At 39.1% G+C, this 16,853-nt stretch overlaps 1 protein-coding gene across 1 annotated transcript in view; it reads left to right on the top strand.

Annotated features, from left to right (window-relative positions):
* The window catches only part of THEMIS (thymocyte selection associated), a 78,937-nt gene extending 62,514 nt beyond the window's left edge, over positions 1–16,423 (top strand). The window contains exons 5-6 of the mRNA XM_031610381.2: positions 5,110–5,254; positions 13,030–16,423. Coding sequence (XP_031466241.2) covers positions 5,110–5,254; positions 13,030–13,460 — 576 coding nt within the window. The 3' untranslated portion in view covers positions 13,461–16,423. The remainder of the gene's footprint in view (positions 1–5,109; positions 5,255–13,029) is intronic.
* The last annotated feature ends 430 nt before the right edge of the window (positions 16,424–16,853 follow it).

The raw sequence follows: 16,853 nt of genomic DNA on the forward strand, positions 1-16,853 counted from the left end.
ATAGTACCTCATGAGTTCTGCAGGCAAATAATTTTCTGATGTGTTTCTGTCCTGTATGTTAATGAGGTTAAATGAGGATCTTCTTTATTGCTCATGGCCTTTCTCAAGCATCTTTTAACTAGCTCTTCTTTTCCACAGTCCACTGGACTGTGGAAAATGAAGGCTTGATATCATGTACTGGAATCAGTGCAACGGGGAAGGCTGTTAAAATTTTTCAGTATAAAACTGCAGACCCTTCTCAGTACCCTTAGGCACAGGTACACTCTGCCCTTGCAAAAAGTACATTGATCTGCAAGATAAGTTGCCTTGCCAATGGATCATGCAAGAAGGCTACCTTGGGATACAAATGAGTAATAATCCAAAGGCAATAATTTCCTTTCAAGTCCTAACTGACTGCCATAATAATGCAAATTTCTTGAAACATGTCAGCAGTTTCCGTTTTTGTATTTCTGTCATTTGAATTTGCACTGCACATCTGTTACATGGAAGTAACCCCTTCCTTCTATTCATATAGTGGATGAAATTCTATTTTGAATAACATTGCTGTAATTCTGGATTGGATAAGTTTAAAGAAATGTAATTACTCCAGCTTAGATACTGAAGAACCAGGAAAGAATTTGGATTTATGTTTCAGGAGGGCCTGTGGCTTTGAGATAGCTCTTACCCTGGTTCTGTATTGATACCACATGGGAGTCAAGTTCTGAGTTTTTTTCTCTGATTTGCTACAGCTCTTATATTTTCCTATAGACAGTCATACAGATATATAACGAAGTTTGGAGCCAAATGATTCCTATTGATCTAGGTAGCTTGTCAATATGCAGGATGCTCTGAAACTCGTGAAATTATATATCAGCAACTGTGACTACCTTGTCAGACTGCTGTGCCCTTCTATATTTTTCTCTCATCACGTCTTTAAAACACACTTCAAGATATTAAAAGCTAAATTTTCAGCCTAGTTTGGGCCTCTCCATGAACACTCTGTTGTAAGACTCTCTTGCAGAATAATAGTTAGCAGCACTGATAAATGGCCTTTTTTGTTTGAAAGGAGTGCAACATGTTTGGACTGAAAAGCCATTTATCACACTTCCACTCTTTTTTTCTTTCCTGCTGGCAAGGTGCATGTAGCAATTAAGCATTTTACAAGTAAATATACCAGTGTAGTATATGCCAAAGCAAAGATATCTGTCTAGAGCTTTGGCTTGATTTTCTGAAGGCAGTAAAGCGTGCCTCTCCAAATTGTCTTTAAAGAATGTAGTAAAAGGTTTATGATCTGTATCTGCTAGCATGGGTGACTCATAATAAATGTACTCCAAAGGTGTAGTGCCATGTCCAGCACTGATTGCTCCAGAAAATGAGCACTCCTCTTCACTGGAGTCATTCGTAATCATACAACAGCTTGACTTTCTGTCTGGAAAGGCACAGTTTTGTCAAACTGGTTTATACCACTACATCTCTCACAGCATTTTCAGAGACTATGACAGCTGTTGGTTTCATATTTACTCCCACACTTTTCTGCACTTTAAACAAATGCTGTTTCTCATTCCTTACTCTGAATGTTCTAGATACTGTTGAAGCTTTCATTTTTTTGGTTTTTGTTTTGAAACAAGAAAAGCAACCAAAACAGTAATGCATATTATGGACACGTATTATTTTCTTTCTTTATATACAGATTTAACAGCTTTTACTTCTTGTGTGCTTTAAGACCTCCTCCATCTGCTATTCTGCCTCAGAGGTTATACTCGTTTTGCTGGGCCACTCTTCCAATTAGTTTTCCTTCTCTTACCAAGAAGTTGTGACCAAATAGTGATGTTGGCTGTATGTATGGTATACAGATTGCCTCCAGTAGTTTTTAGCAGACAATTCTGCTTGCAAAGAAGCAGAAATGTCAGGATCTTGTGCACCATGGATTATAATTCTGAACCTCGAAGAGGAAAGCTGCAACAGTCTATAGAGCTCCTCAGCCTCAGGAAATGACTCAGGAGAGAGATTATATATGTAAAAACCTGAATGCAGGAAGAAAGTGAATAGAGAGTGAACACAAAAGCTGCATGAAATTATTTGGTAGGATGGTTTAAAGAAAAAAGAAAAATTACACAATGCAGAAGTAAGCTCTGGAACTCATTGGCACATGATGTTGATATCAGAATTGTAAATGAATTCAAAAAGCAATCGCACATATTAATGGAAGAAATATTCTCAGGGACTATTAATAGCCTGAATTTCTAAAGGCAGATAAGAATTCAGCTTGGAGCTATGAGAAGCAGCAGCTAATAATTGCAAGGGCAATTGGCATGTTTGGAAAAGCTTCTCTGCTTCTAGTGCTGTAGAAGGGCAAAGTATTTTTGTACGTGCAGATGTCACTGCTTCTGGGGTGTGCAAGGGGAGAGCTGCCTGTTGAGGTGAACTTACACACACACACACACACGCACACATACACGCACACGCAAGTGTAACGCATTATGCTTTTTAAGCAATCAAGGGAAATTAATTCCAACTGCTCTCTTTGAAACTCAGTTTGCTACTTCAATCCATACATCTTGGATAAATTCTGCACTCATTTTTAGCTTCTGCAGAATGTTGCAAGTTTTGTCTTACCAAAATGATGCATCTCTGATCTTTTAGTTCTCACATGAGCCTCACACTCATCCTGTTTGATTTAACGCCTCTTATTTCCTGAGAGAGACTTTGCTACGCTACCTTACCTTTACAACCTTGTTTGCCCTCTGAGTTATTTATGGACAGTGAGTGAACCTCCACATAGACTGTGCTGTTAAACCTGCCTAGTATGTGGAAGATTACCGTAAGACTTTGTAATTTCTGTGCAGTTTAAAAAAGCTTCTTATCTCTGCTTGTCTCTGGTTTAACTGCTATCTGTAGCTCCATTAAGGATGTTAAAGTGATATCAGATCTCAGCAGATAATGAAGTGACAGTCCAATTCCTATTATCCTGTTGGTTCTTATGTGTTTGAGTTCTACATATTTTAATTTATTTACAGTGAGCCCCAGGCAACTATTGTATCACAATGTTTGTCTTTGTTGTGGACTGATAAGATCAGTACAAACTCCAGTTACACTATTCCTAATGAGAGAGGATTTCTGTTTTGACACCAAGACTTGTTTCTGAGTAATTTAAGGCAACATAAAAATAAATAATCTGAATATATTAATTCATTATTTTGATTGCAAGGATTAATGTGCTAAATAAGGATCTGAACAGAAAATAAGAGAATGTCAGTGTTGTTGGTTTTTTAATTTAATTTATTTTTTACTATTATTTCTGTAGTTTAAAGTTATTTAGTTTCCTGAAAACTGACTTTTGAGTGAAAGCATTGTGTGTGCCAATTATCCCCAATAACTCGAACAATCTGCCAGCAATACTTCCCTGTCTTTCCCAAAATCTTTCAATTGTGATAAACAGACATGAATGGTACTGAGGATAGGACAAGTTTGGTGACAGCCTTGAAAATTATTATTTAAGCATGTATTTTCTTCACTCAGAAGGTATTCAGTAAGTGCCCGTAGAGTGTGCTCATATTACCAGGGACAGGCTGGAAACAAATCTGTAGGCGTATTTGGGTGCAGATGATCAAGAAAAGAACTGGAGATCAAAGAAAGGCCACACTCTGCTGGTGAAAGAAAGTGAAAGGTCCTGCAACTCCAGTAAAGCCATTCCATATTTCACCAGATAAGCACTGTTTTAGTTCTGACCATATCATTTCCATTGGGTTATTCTTCTTTGTTGTCATTAAGGGCTTTTTACGATGTTTCCATTCTCTTTGAAAAATTTTCCTCAGCTTGTATTTCTTCCGTGAGTTACATCACTGCTTCAAGCTTTGCTTGGTATCAGAGGCTCTTTTGCAATCAAGGAGAGTGCTAGCCAGCACTGTACAGACGGTACCACAGACTTGCATCAAACAGTGTAACTCAGTCAACCCCTGCAGTTCAAGCTTTCAGTGTTAATTCAGAAAAGGGAGAACTACTCTGGGTTCTTCTAAATGAAAAAAATAGTATTTTCAACTTATATCATGTCATGACCTGAGGAAAATTGTCCATGTATTTTACAGATTTTATCCTCAACTGTTCTGCTTAATATGCTCTCTCAAATATTTCTGTTACTGGTGACTTTCTTGTTGCTAGCTGGTGTCTTCTGTAGAAGGGGCAGATTATTGTTTAAAAACTGAGTTCGTGTTCTACTTTCATAAATTGTGGGTTGATCCTGAAAAGATCAGACACTATTGTTCTGTAACTACTGTCAATTTTACCAAAGTGACCTTCTGTCTCTGAATAGAATCATTTTATCTTTGCTAAGGAAAATCTATGTTAGATTTTGAATGGAAAACCTGTACAAATTATCTAAAAAAAAAAAAAGGACTTTCTGGTATAGTGATTGAAACTGAACTGTAAGCTACTACAGCTACTCCATAGTCGCAGTAAACTTTTTTGACACTTTAAATTGACAATTACTTACACAGCTAAAAAACATTTATTTGACTGAATATTTATAATATAAATAGATCATAGTTTAAAAAAATAGTTACGAAAATGTGTGTATCAAGCATGAAATTCAAAGGGTGAAACTTATTTTCTGCCATGTTATAGCATTATAATTAATTACACCATAATTGTCTATTCCTATCATCTTACTATCTCTCCATGCTATGCATGCTACTGAATAAATGTAATTGAAATGTCAGACTTCACACAGATTTGTGATATAATGTATATCAGAACTCATTTTATAACTCGCTATATCAATCATCAATACAGTAGAAGTACTTATTCAAAAAGAACTCTGCGTCAGCCAAAAGAGATGGATAAGCTTCCTCCTTGTGTTTGAGTCTACACAGCCAATTAAAGAGAAGGGAGGTATGTTTTAGAGATTATTTGTTTACCTAGAGCACCTTCTAATCATCTTATTTTGTGAAGTACTTGTCTCAAATATAAGAATTACGGTGACTGATGATTTGCTTTGTCAAACAGAAGATTTGTGGTTAAATTTCAGAGAAGTGACCCAAAGAATGTTGCTCTTATCTGTCACATCTCTAAAAGTACTCAGTCTGGAGTAAAGATTTACATGTGAAGTCAATGTTTTCTTCTATATAATTTCAGAATTTCTATGTAGACACCAAGAAGAAATTGTGCTCAAATCAAGATGCTGATGTTTTGGTTAATTGCCAAAATGATTTGGTGCATCGTGACAATGAGAAGGACATGACTGGGAAAGCTACATTAGTGGAAAACCATGTGATTAAAGGTTAGTTAAGACTTATGATTTGAGTTATATTATAACAAAGCTTAACTCCAGCTTTGATAAATAACTTATATGCAGCATTATCTTGTGTGATTTTGCTTGGAATCTGTGTTTCAGTCAAAAGTGATGAACATTTCTGCTCCTCCTCCATAAATGCCATAAGGCAAATTCATCCAAACTCTTAACAGCAGCATGGTATTAAACTCTGTTTGACACTGAAACATGAATATTCAGTAGTTTTTAGAAACAGACTTGTGTGGAAATATGCACTTTGTTTTTCCTTAGGAATCTATACATCTTCTGTTACAAAAAAAAATTCCAACAGATATTAAGGATAAGCAAGCCATTTATATTAAACATATGAAGATGTCTTCAACTTTTTTATTTATTTTGAAGAAAAAAATAGCACTGAGCAAATTACTTGGCTAGTAATTGTTTTTAAGGACACCATTTTCTTGGATTTCACAAGTGTATTTGGGAACTGGTTAGGCTTTCTACTTCTCTTTCAACTTTTCAATTTGTCAGAACGTATTGAAGTTGAGAAGCCAGATGATGTGAGGACAAATCCTTAAGACTTTGAAGTAAAAATAAAAAACTCAGTTGATTTCATTAATCTGTCTGTCTTGAGTTATATTTAAAAAATGAACACATGACATTAATTATAACACTGGCACATTTGAAATTTGGAATTTGTAAGACTAAGGCACAAATACTCATCCTCACAGTATTTCTTTACTGATAATTGATATCAGTATAAGAAATTCCCATAAAATTTCCTCTTTACTGTCTTCTCATTCAGTGTGACAATCTCCTAAAAAAGACTGCTTATCTGAAACTATGCAAATGCAACATAAACAACCTTTATATTTAAAAATTACTGTAGTGTATTGAATATTCACTAATCTGTACTGCTGTGGATGGTGATTGTTTGGGAACAGTTTTTCTAACAGTATTTAGGTTTGCAACAGGCTTCTTAGAAAGATAATCTCATATTTGTTATTTGGTGGCTTTGAAAAATCTCCCTGTGGGTTCCATTTTGTTACAACTTAACGATCTGATGATATTTTATAGTGGTAAATGTTGAAGCTTCCAGGCTGGCAGCTTTAGAGAACAGCATTCTCTGTTTAAACCCCAGGACAGCATTGTTACGAAGATGAGTTAACGATACACTCTCTTGTGCCAAGGGAACTATCTGCACATAACTGGGGCTTGACTTTGACAACTGATGTCTGTACTACAGGGAGCAATTGTATCACCACCATGGGTGATCCAGTTCCTGTGGGGTAAGGCAAGTGTGAGCAAGGTGTTCATGGTTAACACGGGACCTTCTATTCTACTCCATTGCAACAAGGAGATTTCCCAGCCCATTTCTAAATCACAGTTAGGGGTACACGTTCTATAAATGTAGTGCTCAGGTGTTCAATATTTTCAATCATAAAGACAAACTTGGACTATTTGTAGCTGTTCCTGTTTTGGAGCTTTTACTTACTGTGATTCAGAAGCACTGCAAAACAAGGCATCACTGCTAAGTGCCATCTGCCCTGAGTAGAGTCTGCCTGCTTTCTCACTCTTTATTCATTCTGAGTTAGTAGAATTACTCTTTTGTCCATCCTACTAAGTCTTATTTGTCCTCGATAAACTTCTAGAATCTCCAGAACTTCACCATTTTTAACTTGATGCAATTCTATTTTTCTTTGCCATTTGAGAGCAAGATGTGAGGAGTGGCTGAGGTTCCTTGGCTTGTTCAGCCCAAAGAAGACGACGAGGGGAGGCCTCATGGTGGCATACAGCTCCTCAAAGGGAGCTGAGGAGCAGCATTGAGCTCTGCTCTCTGATGACTGTGACAGGACCAAAAAAACAGCATGGAGCTGTGTCAGGTGAGGGTCTGGCTGGGGATTAGGGAAAGGTTCTGCACCAGAGGGCAATGGCCATGGAACGGGCTGCCCAGGCAGTAGTCACAGCTCCAATGCTGGAGTTCAAGGAGCTTTTGGACACCACTCTCAGGCACAGGATTTGAATTTTGGGTGGTCCTGTGTGGAGCCAGGAGTTGGAGCTGATGACACATGCGGGTCCCTTCCAACTGCAGATTCTCTATGACAGGAAAGTTTTCTAGTGACTTTTTTCTAGTTCTATTTTTTTTTTTAATCTTCTTTTCAGTGTTCTCCCATTAAGATCTTTTGTTTTGTTGTCCCTTCTCTGAAATCCGAGTTTTCACATCTTACTCTTAATTTTTTTAGTTCTTCCTAATTCCAGAGGTAATATTTCCTTCAAATTTCAGATATCCGTCAGGCTCTTTTTCTTCTCCTGCCCATTTCCCATCTCAGTTTTTATTCCTATCCATTTCCACAAGACTATGGCTAGAGACACATGCTTTGTAAATAGTTCTAGTTGTATGCCCAAGTAAGTACACTAAAGAAAAAAATTGAAGTCAGAGCTGCTGAAGACTTTGTTGCTCATGGTCCTGTAAAGATTTGCAGTACTAATTTCTTCCACCTTGTCCAGTTCTAAGACGTTTCTGATTTCAAGCCTCATAGATCATATCTCTCTTGCCTTATTCCTCATGAATGCTGCAGTTAATTAAATCTGAGCTCATTGTACATAGACTGTTAGGTGAGACCTAAATTCAGGTAAAGAACACAAGCAGGGCCACCAACCTCTAGATCCGGGGCCTAGGGCCCCATCCAGCCTGGTCTTGAACACCTCCAGGGATGGAGCATCCATAGCCTCTCTGGACAGTCTGTTCCAGCACCTTACAACGTGCTCTATGAAGAACTTCTCCCTGACATCCAATTTAAATCTTTCTTCTCTGAGCTTAAGATCATTCTCCACTGTTCTATCAAATCCTTAGTAGCTCTGTTTAGCACACACAGAAAATCAAGAGACAATATCATGAAGCTTTTTCTGCAAGACTACAAAACCTCTTCTTGTTTAACTGCCTTGGAGTATATCCCTGAATAATTTTTGCCTAGCTTTGAGTATACTGTGAGTTAAAAGTTGGAGACAGGTAAATTTAATTACATAGAACAAAGAGTGATGATAGATGGTACACTGGCACACCCAGATCAAAGCTAAAGGTTTTTCTCAAACCTGTGTGTTAGTGAAGCCCAAATTATTGAGCTTAATTCAAAGTTAACTGCAAAATTATACAAGAGATTTGATTAGAAGATAAAGCAGTTCTTCCTGGCCAGTCAAGGGATACCCAGGAGTCCACTGCTGCATGCAGCAAGCTTGCCTGTTCCAGAGTGTATTCTGCTCTGTTAATTCAGAGGATAATGGATTAGAAAATATGTCAAGACTAACAACACAGACACACTCCTGTGGGTTTTGAGTGGGAGGAAATGTACCATTCACTGACTAATCTTTAAACTTCTACTTGTGAATGTTAAGCCAACCTCCAAAGCACCAACCCATTTCAAATTCCTAATACGGATATTGAATCCATGCTGTCTCTCTCTCTCAGAAAAAAAATAAAATAAAAAAAAAAACCAGTTACAGACAAAACTGCCATTTCTTATCAAAACCTAGGTAGTTCTGAAAACAAAGGCAACATGGTTCTCTTTCAGTGTTAACACCACTATTGTTTCCTTGCAGAGTTCATATTAATAAAGGTAGTATTTATTATGTTTGTTTCTAAGAAATTCATCCTTATTCTACTGTTTCAACAAAACCTGATTTGGCCTCTAAAGATATAATCTTATTTTCTTAGATTTGGCTGAATTTGAATTCCTTAAAAATAGTAGTAATTCTGCAAAGTTGTAACTCTTCATCTGAAACTTGCTATATTGGTTTGTTTTACTTTAATTTTGAAATTTCTTCTGACTGGAATTTCTGAAACATTATCTAATGCTGTTTTGTTTTAGGGTTTTTTTGTTTTGTTTTGTTTTTTTTAATTGTTGTCTGGACACTTTAGAAAAGATATTTGAAGGTGGTGTGCAGAACAGCAGATGGGATTGGCTAGGGGGCGTGATGCCACACAGGCCTCTATACTTCTCTATGCCCTCCTACAATGATGTATGATGGGACCTGGAATATGCAACTCCTTAAAGTCTGACAAATGTTTTCTGTGAGAGTTATTGATATATGAAGTGTTTGATTTGTAATTAAAAAAATATTTATCAACAGTAGTGAAACAGCAGAAAGTAATGACTGTAAGGATTGAATAAAACCAGCAAAATAGACTAGAAAAAAGTGGTAAAGAAGAAAAGTTAGAAATAAAAGAACAGTGAAATAAGTCAGCAGTTGTTTGTATCTTTCAGGAAATTCATATATATTTTTTTAAATTAAATTTAAGATTAAACTGTTCCAAACAATGTGCTAGTACATTCCCTACAGAGATAAATGTTAACCGTACATGAATTTTAACCCTACAGTACATATGAAATATTTTGATTGTTACTTTTAACAGTTTTTAAAGACATTATAAACCATCACTAAAAGGAATGATTGATGGATATCAGCCCAGGGAATAGTCCATTCATTTTATTGGCTCTTATTCTGCTCATTGGCTTCCAGTAGCACTCCCTAAGGAATTAACTCTCACTAGGATTGAGGAGAATCAGAACCAGGCTCACAACAAATAAAACACTACTGTTAATAAAAACACTTTGACTAATGCATACACTCTTCTGTTCTGTGCCTTTTCACTGAAGTGATGCTCAGACACAAGGATGTTATTCTACCTTGTTTGGTTCACAATATTATTGTGCATAATAATTCACAACTACTGTTTTCAAGTTAGTCATATCAAATGCTAAATGTGATTAATGTGGCTGAATGTTAGTTTATGCAGCATAAATCCTGAACTGAGATATTTACCACAGCTATAAAACTCTATTATGATCATGGCCAGGAGTAGTTACTTGTGCAACCTTTTATATACATGAACTGGGGTTTCTAGCACTGGTTGCCTTCCAGCAGTGATGATGATGGGTTACTTTTGTGCCTGCATTTTGGATGAGTGCAGAATTGAGAGTTACGGCAACTGTTAGTGACCTTGAAGTCTGTGAAAGAAAAGCTAGCATATTCAGAAAAAAAAAAAATCCTACCCACTTGAGGATGTGAGTGAGACAAATGGAAATTTTTAGTCTTCAGAACATTCTCTTTCCACTATAAAGGCAAACATAATTATACAAATTGTTCCAGGAAGAGCGGAGTTAATGAAATTTGGTTTAATAAGGATTCAGATCTGTTGTCCCCTGCTGCTCCTTTCCCTCCTTCCCTGATAATAACCAAAACTCTCCTTATGGTACTCCTATTATATGAAAAAGAGCAGGTTTGGAGCTATGTGTGTGTTGAGTGGCCAACCAATACACACATGCTGATTTATCCTTCTGTTTGCTGCCAAATAGAGAGTGTAACAGCTGTGTTCTGCATGCCTTTCTTTCAACAGAGGAACTAATTCAACTTTCTCTTTTATAACCACACTATGACTTCTTCCACCTTTTCAAATTTGACTGAAATTGGCAAGGAAAAACTTTAAAAAGTACTGTAGAGGTTGGTGGATGGGTGGATAGACAGCATGATGACACAAGCCTTGTTTTCTTAGCAGTGTAAGATGGTATATCTGATTCAGTAATTCAGTGTTGAGGCTAATGGATTTTTTTCAAGTAGGAAAAAAATTGCATTGATTTCACTGTTCAAAATACCCTTGGGATCATTCAGCTTGTCCCATTCATTGCTTAATGCTTTACTGAAGTGTAAATATATATATTTCAGAAGGCATCCTACATTTGTTTTAGACTGGAGACAACTGTGATTTACTCTAGCCTGATGACATTAATTTCCTTTTCTCCTTGAGTTGTCTTGCTTAGAAGCATATCATTTTGTTTTTCTGTGTTTGGGAAAGAATAAAGTCTAACTATGCCATCCATGTGCAACCTGTACTTTATATTTGTATTAGCAAGTCTAACTGCACAAACAGTATTTTCCTTGCTGAATCACAAGGATTAGCTTATTCGTTCAGTGCACATTTTATTCATTAATTTACTGATGACAAACACAGCCAACTTGGAAATGAACCACAGACCTGGAAATGTTTGTTAAGAAGATAGTGGCTACTTGTGTGAATGCTGTGAGTGAGATCTCCGTTGAATTTCTAATCATAGGGTGGATTTCTTTCCCTTCTGATGTCTAGATCTGGAAATATATTGCTAGTTTAGTCATTCCTGTAAAGAAGCTGGGGTACTTGAAGGCAAATCTGTCCATGATAAGTTGTGTCCTGGTTCAGATAGAAAGCTCCTTGATGAATGTGATGGTTATTCCTGGCCTTAAAATTTCTATAAAGGAGTGAATCAGAACTTCAGAAAAAAATGAGTCCTGTCCATTTCTCAGGAAGTGGCACCTCAGCCGTGGAGAGTCTTAGAACAAATTGATAACAACTACACATCTGGTTTCTTGGAAAAGGGACAGTAGTCCCAAGAATAAGCTTGGGAGAATTTTTGTTTGAGAAGCTCAGTGCCATAAGGAAGGATGTATTCGATAAGCATGGCCTTGCAAAGAGATCAAATAGGCTGTGAGGGTTTGTACATATTTGCAAGTTGTTTCTGGTTACGTTGTAGTAAATTAACCAAACAGAAACAGCTGTTCCCAAAGCAGTATTTCACATTGTTTTACCATTTCATATGAGATCTGCTTTTGAAACACAATGCCCTCTCAGTTCCATTAAACATGGGGCACTGTGACAAACCTGAGCTGTTCCTGTCTTGCTGCTGTACATCTCTTTCCGACTCCTGCTGTTCCTGTCTTGCTGCTGTACATTTCTTTCCCACTCTTGCAAGTGCCAAAAAACATGGTGTCTCCAGAGGGAAAATGTGGGGCACTATTCCTTGAAGGGGGGCAATAAGCATACATGAGCAAGGCAGGAGACCACAGGGCCTTTTGGCAGCAGGTGATGGCTCACACATGAGAAGAGTAACATCAAGCTCTTCCCATGCAAGGAATTAGAGCAGAGCCCACCCCACTCTGGAGCTGATAAGAGGCCTCATGTGAGGGTCTTTGCTCTAGTGGGAAAAGGCCACCACTTTTTGAAAAGTCAGTATGGCTGAAGGTTGATCTACGTGGACACAAAAAAATGAACTTCAAGGCTTTTCACTTAAACTTAATATCATTCTCAAGCTTTCATCTCTATTTATTGTATTACATTCTGAATAAGAGAAAGCTGGGGATTTTGGCTTCAGGAAGTCCTGAAAAGCTATTTTCCTAGCTACATATTCATATTTTCAGGCAAAGAACATAGGAGCAAATCTGCAACAGGGATTGTAGGTATTGCATGATGCACATGGATTCCTCATCTCTTAACAGTTTTATTAAATATTTGAATGGTCTGTGGACAACTGTCAGGGAGTAGACAACAGATTAAGTAATGTTTAGATGTTATACTGAGGATCATAGTTTAGCGGGAAATACTGTTGGTAGGTAGATGGTTGAACTAGATGATCTTGGAGACCTTTTCCAACATTGGTGATTCAATGATTCTTTGACTATCTGGTTCATCCATAGACTGCGAGGTACAACCATTGCTCAAAAACTGAGAGAGGAATTCTTAAAAAATGAAGACCATTTTATACAACGCTCAGCTGGATTTCATTCTTGATCTGCTACAAATGTTGTTCAGGAATGTGTGCAAGTGACTTAAGATGTCTGTGAATATCAGAAAAGATAAGAGAACATTTTTTCCTTTGTTTTTGACTTTTGTGGTTGTCTGTATGAATTGTACATTTTTTTCTGGGCAAGTGCAGAGCCTTGAGTTTCCTTACAATTACAATTTGTTGATTTCTCAGGTCTAACAAATAAGCCACTTGGAAAGTGTGAAGCTGAAAAGGAACAGAAAGAAGAGCACAACTATGAATATGTGGATGAAAACATAGTTGAATACATAAGGAAAGCATTTCAAGGTGGCACATTCTGCCAGTTGTATTCTGGGCTGCATCAGAAGAAGCATGGTCAGCAGGATGAGGGAGGTGATCCTGCCTCTCTGCTCTGCTCTGATGAGACCTCGCCTGGAGTACTGCATCCAGATGTGGAATCCTCAGTACAGAAGAGACACAGATCGGTTGGAGTGCATCCAGAGGAGGGCCACAAAAATGATCCAAGGGATGGAACAACTCTCCTACGAGGACAGGCTGAGAGAGCTGGGGCTGTTCGGCCAGGAGAAGAAAAGGCTCTGAAAAGACCTGAAAATAGCCTTTCAGGATCAAAAGGGGGGCTGTAAAAAAGAAGGGGTCAGACTCTTTAGCAGGGTCTGTTGTTATAGGACAAGGGGAAATGGTTTCAAACTAAAAGAGGGGATATTTATACTGAATATAAGTTAAAAATTATATATGCAGTAAGGTAATAACACACTGAAACAGGTTGCCCAGGGATGTGGTGGATGCTCTGTCCCTTAAGCCAGATTGGACTGGGCTCTGAGCACCTTGATCTTGCTGTAGGTGTCCCTGTACTTTGCAGGGGGATCTTTAAATGTCACTTCCAAGTCAAATGATTCTACAATTCCAAATAAGGATAGCCTCTGAAGAAAGAGTGTGGTTGTATTCTATCATCACATTGATGAAAACAAACGCTGTCAAAGTGATTTTCATGTTTTCCAGTAACAGCTATCCTTCAAAATGAGAAAAAGTTTTCCCTGGGAACTACCATCATTGATAGTCTCATATGTTCTGTGAAGAAAGTGGGAAAAGCACACCTGAATTAGACACAACTACTTGTGACCCACTGTTGCTCTTAGCGATGCCATCTTTGTCAAAGTGGTACCTCTAGTTGTTCTGGTAATGTAAGTGCATAGGTGGAGCTAAAACCTTAATTAGACCAACAATGCAAAAATACAAAGCTTTTCTCTCTGTGTTTTCATGTATATGAAAGCTTGTCTAATTTTTCTGACTTGTACTAGTTTGGTGTAACTGCAATCTTTGTCCCCTTTTCAGAAGTGCGCACCTTCCAGCCAATAATTAAGATCTGTCTCTTAAAAAGCTTTGAGAAAATTATTTGTGTTTCTACTAATTTATTGTATTTCTGCTTTGGCAGCCTTTGGAAGACTTAAAGCACCAGTGAAAAGGACCTTTGCTTCTAAAAACTTTAAGTATCATTTCCAACCAAACACAGATCAAATTAGTTTGTGGTCTCTCCAATCCCTATAAGTCCAACAGTTCAAACCAGAGAACCAAAAGCACTCGTAACTGTTGTCCCCCATAAACAGGAAGAAAAAAAATGTACAAAAGCCAGAACATTTAACAAAGACAGAAGCTCACAAGATAAGACGAAGGTGGAGAAGGGCCATTACTAAAATGGGAGGAGAACAAAGAGAAAGTGTTCATTAACTTAAGTGAACCATGAGATGTGCGAAAAGATTACAGCTGTTGGCCAGCTGAGCACCATATGGAATGGTGGAAGCAACCGCCGTGTGGATAGAAACAAGCTCCATGCATATTGCTACAGCCCTAAGTACTATCTTGGGCCCTGAAAAGCAAGCCTTCTGGTGACACTGAAGAGTGTCAGACAACAGAACTCATTTCTGAAACAACCTCATAATCATCTGGGCAAAAAAACACAACACTGAGTCGGTATATCACATCCCCTAACACAAACAGCATCTGGAAAAATCAGATGATACACTGGCCTATTAGAGACTACCTTAGGAGCGAGCCATGGATGCATTTGATTCAAACACTGCAGCACATATTTAGCAAAAGCCATCTGGTTAGTCAACACTTGGGGATCTGCCAGCCAGGCTGGTACTGTCCAATGAAACATTACGTGTACCAGAGAAAAAGGGTGAAGACCCAGTGGTGCAAGTAAAGAACATGCTAAGCAACACAGACTGGATTATTCCTGCCTTAAGCAAAGACAAGCCTATCTGTGGGATCGCTTTTCCTAAAGGACCTGCAGGCAAGTGCTGGGTAAAGCAGAATGGCTGGTGTCTGTTGTGTACCTCAAAGGGAGTGGACGCTGTGTAAGAATTAACAGTTGCTACACAATACTGTGTGCCATCATCGCTACAGTTGTTACAGACCTTGATACACTATTACAACAAGAACCACCCCAACTAAAGAGGAATGAATTCTGCTGAAGTCAGAACTAGTTTGGCAAGCAGTAATCCGACAATGGAGTCTCTCGCTTGTACTGAAGGACTGCTATAAAAGACAGAGCCCAAAATCATGAACTAAGTGAACATCATGGACAGACCATTTACACGGATGGACCACAGGATGTGGAAATTAGAAGTGTGTAAACATCAAGAAAGACAGGAAATTGTAAATAGCTAGGATATATAAGATTAAGACAAGACCACAGCATAAAATGAATGGGACAGGACAAGGGGTGGAGACTGCCTTAATTTCAGCAGGGACAGAGTACCGTTTCCTCAACACGGATGGTACATAGCTGTTCTGGAGAAAGACAATACTGATACCACTCCAATGCTTTCAGTTGTTATGGAGCAGCTCTGAACAGAGTGAACAATGTTTGTTTTCTTGGTTTCTCCGAGCACACAGGAAAAGGGTCTGGAACAGCACAGGGAGCTGGGACAGAAACAGGAGAGCTGACCTAAACCAGGCCAAGCCAATATTCCAAACCCTATGCCATGATACTTAAGGAAACACTGGAAAGAAACCACAACACCCCAAAGAAAGGCCACCAAAAAACACAGCACAGAAAAAAGATGTTCCTTACGGGTGAAAGAAAGAAACAAAAGCCGGGCTGGCAATTCAACAAGAACACTTATGCTAACAAAAGCATAATATAACACCAAAATTCAGTGCAGGCAAGAGATCAGAAACAAATAGCATTGCAACAAAAACAGGCTAATTTTATTCTCAAAAAATAAAAGAGGCAACATAGAGCAAACAAGAGCAATACACACGTTTCTACTGCGGTATAAAAACACAAGGTAATTCCACAAGATAGACAACAAAAAGAATGCGCATGCATGCTCCGGCCTCCCGCACCCCCACGCCGCTTCTTCTTCTTTCTTCTGCAGCCGCTCCTGAAACATCAGCAGGGACACCGTCAGACCTGCCGAGCGGCAAGCCCCCACCCCTCTCCCCCACCCGAAGAAAAAGGGAAACCCAACATTGCAAAGGAACTCGGCACACCACCACCCAGCCAAGGAAGGCCTTGCATCCCCCCTCCCCAGTTCAGCCCAGAAAAATAAACAAACTTGGAGCAGCTCGTCTCTCCTCACTGACGCACGACGCGCGTCCAGCCGGTGCTGCGGGGGATCACAGAGGCGGGCAGACTGGGCAAATGGAGCTGGGCACGCACACAGCAGCGGCCAAAGAGTCAGCTTCCCTGATTACAGGGGACCCCCAGCCACTGCGTCCATTGCAAAGGGCCGGGGACTCCGGGGCACTGTTGCTCCCTGGCTTACAGGGCAGCCCCCATCCCTAGCGGCCGAGGGAGGCTCCTCTCCCAGTCAGGGGCACCTTGACCCGCACCCCGCTAACGGGGCGGTCACCCCACACAGGCTGCCAACTGAGCACAAACGCTCGCGCACCCAGACCCTGATTACAGGTGGGTGGACAACACCCCTGGAGCCACAGAGCTCGGTTTCCCCCCCAGCGGCGGGAGCGACTCTCAGCCGCCAGGCAGCGGGGCGACACGGCCAAATGCC

Source organism: Phasianus colchicus, chromosome 2, assembly GCF_987193195.1.
Source record: "Phasianus colchicus chromosome 2, bPhaCol1.hap1.1, whole genome shotgun sequence".
NCBI classification, from domain to species: domain Eukaryota; kingdom Metazoa; phylum Chordata; class Aves; order Galliformes; family Phasianidae; genus Phasianus; species Phasianus colchicus.